The 9,247-nt window shown below is 39.2% G+C and overlaps 1 protein-coding gene across 1 annotated transcript; it reads left to right on the forward strand.

The window, feature by feature from the left end:
• The first annotated feature begins 1,135 nt into the window (after positions 1-1,135).
• On the forward strand, positions 1,136-2,452 carry LOC103649451 (serine/threonine-protein phosphatase PP1-like). The gene is made up of 3 exons (XM_008673718.2): positions 1,136-1,175; positions 1,254-1,474; positions 2,388-2,452. Exons 2-3 carry the CDS (start codon positions 1,294-1,296, stop codon positions 2,450-2,452), a joined length of 246 nt encoding a protein of 81 aa, XP_008671940.1. The 5' UTR covers positions 1,136-1,175; positions 1,254-1,293.
• Positions 2,453-9,247: the final 6,795 nt, after the last annotated feature.

A 9,247-nucleotide genomic window follows, 5' to 3' on the forward strand; every position in this document is an offset into this window, starting at 1 on the left:
ATCATCAATATATTTTTTATTTTCATTTCACCAACTTTATTATTAGAATTCTGTTACACCATATTTTGTCCATTGATTTATATAATATTTTGTCGGAACATTTTCTACCACGATATGCCGATAAGTATACCAAGTGAAAGATTAAATCAAGTTGATAGGTAAATCAAGCAAAAGTTTAAATAATCAATTAAAATCACTATTTCAATATCCTCTCCAATTCTGCATGCGAGTGTTTATGTTTGTTGGATTAAGGTTAAATATTCAATATTTAAAGACAAAACATGCGAGTGTTTATTTAAATAATCAATATTTGACTCTTTAACTCTCGACTGTCTCACATCACATGACCAGATATAAGATGAAAGAGTGTTTATGCTTGTTGGATTAAGGTTAAATATTCATCATATAATAAAATAACTACACGGGCAACAAAGGTAATGAAATCCATAAAACAATGTAATAAAGCACCTTGATCCAAAAGAAACAAAGAACGAAAATGTACTCGAAAATAGCACTTGTCGGTAACTGACAAAGTCCAATGTAGCCACCGCCTTGAAATAAAAAACTCTAACGAAAAATTAAATAAAGAACACGACTTTAAAAAAAAAGTTATAGAAAATCTGGGCCCAATGCCCCAATGATTTCACAGCTGTCCCACGTCACACGCACACAGGGCTCTTAACTCCACGTGGCGACACCTGACTGGGCCACACATCATTTCCCTATCACCTCCGTCTCGTATAGCAGAAAAACACACACGCTAAAACATACCCTAAAAAATCAATTAGATATCTCTACAACTATTAAGAGTGGAGTGTAGACTGCCCCCGCTCGTACCCGCACGCGCACGCGCACGTCCCGCTATCCGCCGCGAAACCGCCGCCCGCACGCCACGGCCGCATCCGCCGCGCGTCCACGCGCCCCCACCAGCCACCGCGAAACCGCCGCCCGCACGCCACGGTCGCATCCGCCGCGCGTCCACGCGCCCCCACCAGCCTTTCCTCCAAAAAACCCATCAATCTGCAGGAACGAGAGCAGCAGGAGAGCATCCTAGGAAAAAAAGTTAGGACCAACTGACCGAGCAAAGAAGGTAGCATCTCTGTATCACCAAGGCACCGCCGATCACAGACCAAATCCCTCCCCCCCTCTGGTCCATCCCACACGTAGAGCAGCCGGTATTTCTTCGATCCGTGCTTGGGCTTTTTTTCTTTGTAAAGATTTCGTTTCCCTCCCTTTTAACTGTTGTCGAGAAGTTTCGACAAGAGTGGTGTGAGTGTTGAAGAGCTCCTCAACATGATGGATCCGGCCTTGCTTGACGACGTCATACGCCGGCTGCTGGAGGTGAAGAATATCAAGCCTGGGAAGAACGCGCAGTTGTCGGAGTCGGAGATTAAGCAGCTATGCGCTGCCGCCAAGGAGATCTTCCTGCACCAGCCCAACCTGCTGGAGCTCGAGGCGCCCATCAAAATCTGCGGTATTTGCCCCCCTTCTCCCGTGGCTCCCGAGCAGTTTCTTCGTGCCGCTAGCACCCAAGACGACGCCTTGGGGAGGTCAACGGGGTATCGCGCCGTTTGGTCTTTTGCCTTTTGGGGGTCTTGCTCATGTCCTAAACCCGATCTTCAAGAACCGGTTGAGGGCTGAAATATGGGCGTGCATATGTTGGTTGCTGTTTTCTGTTTGTAGTGATTATCAGGCATACTTGGAATAGAGACCCTCTGATTGTATTTGCCGAAAGGAAGCCACTATTTTTTTTATCATCGATCGGATGGTCCTATTATATATTTTGCGTGTATCCTCCCTCAACTACTGATGCTAACTCTTGAGGTATCAATGCTAAATGATCACTGCACTTGTATGATGAGATGCAATATCAAGATCACATTTTGTCAAAATGTTGAAGTGAACAACAAAGATTCCCATAACCATGCATCCTATGAGAAACGAAAGCAGTATACTTGAAATGAAAGTTCACTAAGCATATTATGTAAACTGGATGATTATCATCACTGTCTCGCACGAAAGTCTTGAATGCTTGGTTGTTCGTATGTCTCGCTGATAAAAATGCACGCAAGATAACAATTGACAGTGTTATATTGCTGAGAAAGCACATCTACTTTATCCGCTTATAGGTTTTCCATTATTGTATTTGATGAACTCGTGCTCCACTGCTGTGTCGGTCATACAAAAAATGATAATACTTTCTTTCATGCTACATAAAAGTAAATCATTCAATTAATAAATTGTCAATTAAAAAGAATCTCAACAGTATTTGAGTACCTGTAATGATATATGCAGTGATTCTGGTTAATCTGAGTATGAGTTACCCTAAAATTCCTTTAGCGGAGCTTCCTAATGAATATCAATCTCACATATTTTCTTCTGAACAGGTGATGTCCATGGCCAGTACTCTGATCTCCTGAGGCTATTCGATTCTGGAACACCTATCAATTGAACAAGTCAGCTTTTTGTAGGCCAACCTCCTGTACCATACAACATAGCAGGTTTAATCGTTGTCCTATAAAACTTGGCCTTTTTTACCCTCTTGCCATATAGAACATCATATTTTATATCATTTTATTTGCAATATTAATTTTTCATTATTATGTTATCACTAATGCATGTAAAATTGTTTAGCTGGTTATAGTAGAAACATTTGAATCGTGTATCAAATAATACATAGTAACAATGATTATAGGTTTTTGTCTCCTGTGGATGGAATCTAAAGAGGATAATGTTGCACTTACAATCATCCAAAGAGATAATACATTATCTATAGATGAGACCAGTTTCTGCCACACTCTACCTTGGCTATTCCCTGATCATGGCCCTTGCAATCATGCTCTCCACTGGCGCCATTGGTTTCCTGCTCTCCTTCTACTTCGTCCACTACCTCTTCTCGTCTGTTAAGATTGATTAGAGGTGCCCCGCTGCCTCTTTCTGCAATAGAGTCATCTGATCATGGTAATAGTTACCCTCTTAGAAATACTACACAATAAATCAAATGGAAAAATGGATACATGGCAACGCCCATGGCTTTTGGTCATGATTAATTCAATCATTTAGCGCAGCACAGTCACTCAAGTTGAAACTTAATTCTTAGGAATGATTGTAAGTTCTTCAGCTATGTTTATTGCACTTTGTAATACCATTCAGTTTTGCTTGCTCTGGGCATTTGTGAGCAGCCTTTGGTTTTGGAACACGTGAGATCTATTCAATATGAAAATGAAGCTATTCATTTACAGTTCGTTACTATTCTGGGAAGGTTATATTGTAACATGGTTGCCACATTAGCTGTGATGCTCGCTGTTCGTTAATAGTAACACCAATACGGCTGATTCTTTTACGAAGTGAAATCTTGCTGACTATTTAGTCAATTGATATACATGCTATTGAAATAGTCAAATTTCACATGACTCTGATGTTGAATTGTGGAGCTGTTGGTAGCTGCTACAATTTTCTGATGATGGTTCTGACTCACAACTTCTAAGTGTCTATTGCTCAAATATGCATGCCATAGTTACAGACATTTTACTGATGTTTGATAAATACTGTAAGAAAATGGACCAAGGTCTATTTAACAAATGAGTTCTGGTGTTTGATAATTAACATAACCAGTTCAGCTATGTTTATTGACTATCTGTAGATATCACCCACATTATAGTTTAGTCATGGTTGGTAAAATGTTGATCTTGCCCTTGCAGGCTTGCTATGAGCCTGCATAAAGCAGTCTCTATGTACGGATCACTGCTATATTTCAAGAACGGTTGGTGATAAAGTGCAAGAACATGTTTTTAGTTATATGTGTTGCATATTCTTTTAAATAATGCAACAACTGGTTGTAGGGATTTAAAGATATTTACTAAAGAATGTCGCCGAGTAAAGCTCTTTGCTAAACACTTGAAAGTGGAGTAGCAGGTCTGTATTTCCTCAGAAGTTGAAAATTGGTGTGGTTTATTTTAACTGTTCCATCTAAGTCTCTTTGTGCATTGATCAAAATCACAGCTGATTTTTAGTATATGTATGCAGAAACAAATCAGGCCATGGTGCTCATGGGGCTGGCCACGTACGACTTCGTCATCCTCGCCATCGTCGGCGTGCTGCTTCCGGGCTAGGAGTTCTTCGACCGCGACTACCCCCAGTGGCTGACCCCCATGCCCGCCTCCGGCCACACGGACGCCGCCGCGGCCGCCGACCGGGAGCACGACGTCTGGAAGTAAGACTCCGTAGCCTTTCCCTCCCTCCCTCCCTCTATTCTATGATCTTTCCCCATGCTCTGTACTTCTAATTATGTAAAAATGAGTGCAAGACCAAAATATATGTATGCAGAAACAAATCACTCTGATCACAAAATTAACATACCATTAAATGATGAGTTTTTGTCTGTCTGTGATACCCTGTCCTGATGTTGAGAATGTCATAAAATGGATTATCTCTTTCTTTTTGTTTACACCACCATATTCTCTATATGTTGAGAAACTTATTTGCTTGGTCTCTGTGTGGTCTTTATTCAATTTAGGTTCTTTTAGTACTTGCTATATTTGGTCTGATATTTGTGTTGTGTTAAATTGGTAGCTCGAAAGCCTCCCAGCTATGGTTAGTGGGGTTTATTCAGATGACAATAATCTTCGGCTTGAGGCCACCACACTGTTCCGCAAATTGCTATCGATAGGTATTAACTTGCTCTCTTTCCAGTTCTTTTCGTTTCTTGGTTTGTTTATCAACGGTGGCCCATTATACATTGTTTGTAAACATTGTCTGAATTTGCAATATTTCTACTCCAGAGAGGTGCCTCCATTGAAGGGGTGATCAAACCAGGTGTAGTTCCAAGATTTGTGCAGTTTCTCACAAGAGAGGATTTGTCCCAGCTGCAGGTATTTTGATACAGTATAATTCTTGTATCCTGTTGTTGCTAAATGAATATGGATTTTCATCAGCTTTGTAAATCTTTTGTAGTTCGAAGCAGCATGGGCTCTCACAAATATTGTTTCTGGCGCTTCAGAAAATAAAAGGTTGTTATTGATCATGTGTTTGTTCCTACAATTGTGAAACTTCTTGCTTCTGGTAGTGATGATGTTCGTGAGTAGGTATTTATTTAGTCTTGGCTTGTGTGCTTTTTATTTGCTATTTAGGAGTGTATGATGTGTGACCGTGATGTTCTTTCTCTATTTTAAAACAATACAAAACGTTGTGTGGGCTTTGGGCAATGTTGCTGTTGAGGAATGCCACCTGGACGCTGTCTAACTTCTGCAGGGGAAAGCCACAACCATCATTCGATCAGGTTTTAGACAAGACTTTTTTAATTGCTTTTCTGTAACAATGGTTACTAAATAAACATGTTATTCTTTGGCTGTTATAGACTAAGCCTGCTCTGCTGACACTTGCACGAATTATCCATTCCAACGATGAGAAAGTTCTCACTGATGCATGCTGGGCTCTGTCATATTTATCTGACGGCAGTAATAATAAGATCCAAGCTATAATTGAAGCTGGTGTTTGCCCCTGGCTTGTGGAGCTCCTTATGTATGTGAAAATGCTATGTAGCAACTCCATGTTGATCACTTCGATAGCCATACATCATACATGGACCAATTCTGTAGAAACTATAATCCTATGAGTGCATACAGACATCTCATGAAATTCTAATTCTCACAAAAAAAGGTACTCAAGGTGCCTATTATATGCTCTGAACCTAGCTTTTCTACATGTCAAAGTTGGAGATTCATTTATGCAAGTTTGGCAGTTTCTAGCTATAGCTATTCATTTATGCAAGTTTGCATTTCCATTCCCATTATGTAAACAGTCGTGATATTAGAACAGTGTGTTACGACTAAACTGCCAACAATATTGACTTAGAAACTTCAATATAATAAACAGCTATATCTGGAAAACATGGGGAGCCGGAGTGTTCTTTGGCAACTTGGTGGTTTTAACTCCCTTTTGTGCTGCCATTATTATTTCCTATTTATTTCTCCACTATTATTTACTCATTCTATTACTAAAATAATTATCTATCGCTGCCATTACTTCAAAGATAATATCTATTTGTTACTATAATATAACCACAATTGCTTCTGTTTTGTAGCATCGCTTGCTCCAAGTTTTTCGGATGATTTGTTAGCGAAGGCAACTTTGCAAGTTGTCCAGGTGCTGAAAAATAGAGCTTCAAAATCTGAAATTACCAATATCCAGATGATTGGTTCTCTAAGGTACTTGTTTATCTCAAAATTGTGGAGGCAAGCCACCATTAGTAACGGTAAGGAATATGTGATTTAAAATCTTCTAATCCAAATATTGATAGATGTTTAAAATTATATGTTTTTCTTGATAACTTTGAATCGGCTTTACGTTAGCGGTTAATATTTTGTTTGCTTCTACTATGGGTTAAGATTACAAACTTATATAATAAAGTCTGGTACCAAGGCTTACTATAACATTATGCATTCTTGCATGCGGTCGTTCTATTGGGTACCATTGTGGGCCGCACCTTGCTGAAATTGTTCCTTTTTTTGCTTGTAAGCTATTGTACAAGTGCATCTAAAAATGATGAAGAGCTTCATGAATACAGCTTGCAGGTGTGAATATGTTTTGATTTAATATTTGTTTTGTATCTATGTTCTTTGGATTAGCTCTACACCCTTTCTGTATTGCCCTCGAGCTTACCCAATAAAGTAGTTCTGAATGGTTATTCTATTTTTCATGCAGAGTCTGTTGAACGTGAATATCCATAACAGAAAGTAAGTTTGCGACTGTGCAGAATGTTGTGTGCCATGCAGTGAAGCAGTCTAATAGTTTGCTACCAAATTCGAATAACGGTTCATAATTGTATGGATTTGATTTTTCTCTTAATAGTTCACAAATAGAATGCGCATGCAATGCTGCAAAGAATTGTTGGAGTTTTTAAAATTCGCCATTGTTTTTATATCTTTCACTGGTTTTGGGTAGTCGTTTCTTTTAGCTAGGCCTTTGTTGTTGTAACTGTCTCTAACACTTATATTCACAATTCTAGCAATGGAACTTCACAATGAAACTTTATTCTTGCTTCATCAGTATAGTTGTATGCTTTCTTCTTATTTGCAATAATGTGTTGTTTGTTGTTGAGTATCCTTTTAATTGAGTCCACATGTTTATAATAATATTACATATTTAAATCATCAATATAATATTAGTGTCACAGTGATATTTTACTATGTATTTTGTATATCATAGTGACATTTGTCGTTGTGTATTGAAATTTTATACTCACGTTGTTTGGTTGCTGGACTAGCGTTCGGCTGCTTCTGCAGTGGTAGCTGCTGCTGCTACGTCACGTTATATAAAATATAAATATTATAGCATTTGCAGCTACTACATCCTTTAAACCAGCACTAAATAAGTGAACTAATTTTTAACTTACGTAGCGAAGCACGGGCACATACCTATTATTATCTAATGATGATAGTGGCTCCGAAGATGGGAGTGCATCTAATGATGGGAGTACCATATAATCCTAATTGTGGAGAAGGGGTCCTCCACCAAATGATGAGCAAGAGCCTACACGGGACTGTGTTCTTCCAACCAATCAACGCCAAGATTTATGCCAAAGTTTTTGAGTGGAAGAATTCGGGCATCAAAGTTGAATGAGTGGCCCTGGACGCACCACTAAAACCATGGAAGATAAGCACTGTAGTAGTGGAGTCCATGAGAGTATCGCTGATGGTGTACACTTCAAGTTCTAAACAATGAGATGAATCACTTTGTGATCAATTTCCAATACTACATTATGTTTGAGGTCCTGGAGGTTTCGTGGGCCCGTTTTTTCTGATGAAATGGATGCAGCAAAGGATTTAGATGACCTTCTCTTAGCACACGATAAATATCTCAACTCGATACTGGAGAAGGCCTTGCTTGGTAAACATTCCCAAGAACTTTTAAGGAATCTATTTGAACTGTTTGACATTATCTTATAGTTTCGGAGCCACACTGATCGATGGTTTGAAAGGATATATAAGCTGCAACTAAGGTTAGATTATTGCAGAATCAGATATTGTGCTTCCATCTTTACTTTAAAGCTTATCTCATACCTACTGTTTGATTTACATTTTACTCCAATGTTTCATTTTTGTTGCAGGGGAAAGGGTAAACCAAAATCAAAATCAAAGGATACAGGTTCATGGTTTGATGGCGGCAGAAAAGCCATGATCCAACTAGCTGGAGAACTTTTCTGGAAAATGGGTGAAGACCTAGATAGCATCGCAAAAGATTATACAGCTTCTCTTGATGCTTTTATTACGCAGCTGCCCATGCAACAACACGTCGATTTGAAGTTCCTTCTCTTCCGCCTTGACTTCATTGAATATTACGGCCATGTTTCCTCCAACAAATGAATGTGAGGCGCTTATGTGAAAAACTAGGAGTTAGATTCACCATTTGGTTGAGACTTTACTGAATGTGAGCCGTGTTTTCTCCAACAATTGATCTTGGTCGCTTGACTGACAATGGTCACTTCCATTTTCCTTGCACCTCCTGTATAAGAGGATCTGAATACCCTTTTACTGAGGATTGCCAATGCTAGAATCCAGTGATTCTGTCAGTTTTTTGCATGTTGATGCTTATGTTCCGATTCAACGAGGCTAAAGCCACGCATTTCATGCAACTCTGTACAAAATTGTAAGTTTGTTTTGATCATGATTTTCATGGATGTTCTGGTGTAAATTTAATATATATTTTTCTATATTAATTTCTTGAGAATTAAAGCTGGAGGTCTTGAAGATTTGTCCTTAACAGTTTGTATTGTCAATTTTACAAGAGCGGATATCTCATTACACTGGTTGCTGTTCTTGGATTTGAAATTTCTATTTGAGTTGATGTCTGGAACTCTGGATAGCATGCTGTGGTATGAATAGCTGATGATAAGATAATATATATGTTGCTCATGTAAAGGACAAGTGTAGAACAAAAAAGTCTCGACTTATAATGAGTTGGTTTCCCAGTGTTCTGTAATCTTTCAGTTGGTTTGACCATGGTTGAAGAAATCTGATACTGCTACCGAGACATGAGAGACTATGCACGAGGTATGCAAATTAACAAGACTCATACAAGCGAGGAACAGTGTGCTGATGGGTACACATGTAACGCATGCTCAGGTCATAACATGTTTGGCTTCCGAGCAAACTTTCTCCGGAGCCCCAAGGAAATATACGATTCGATCAAATATGTGTCGATGCTCATCCCAGCGTACTCCCGTTGCAACGCACGGGCACAGACCTAG

The sequence above is a fragment of the Zea mays genome, chromosome 2 (assembly GCF_902167145.1).
Source record: "Zea mays cultivar B73 chromosome 2, Zm-B73-REFERENCE-NAM-5.0, whole genome shotgun sequence".
Classification (NCBI taxonomy): Eukaryota; Viridiplantae; Streptophyta; class Magnoliopsida; order Poales; family Poaceae; genus Zea; species Zea mays.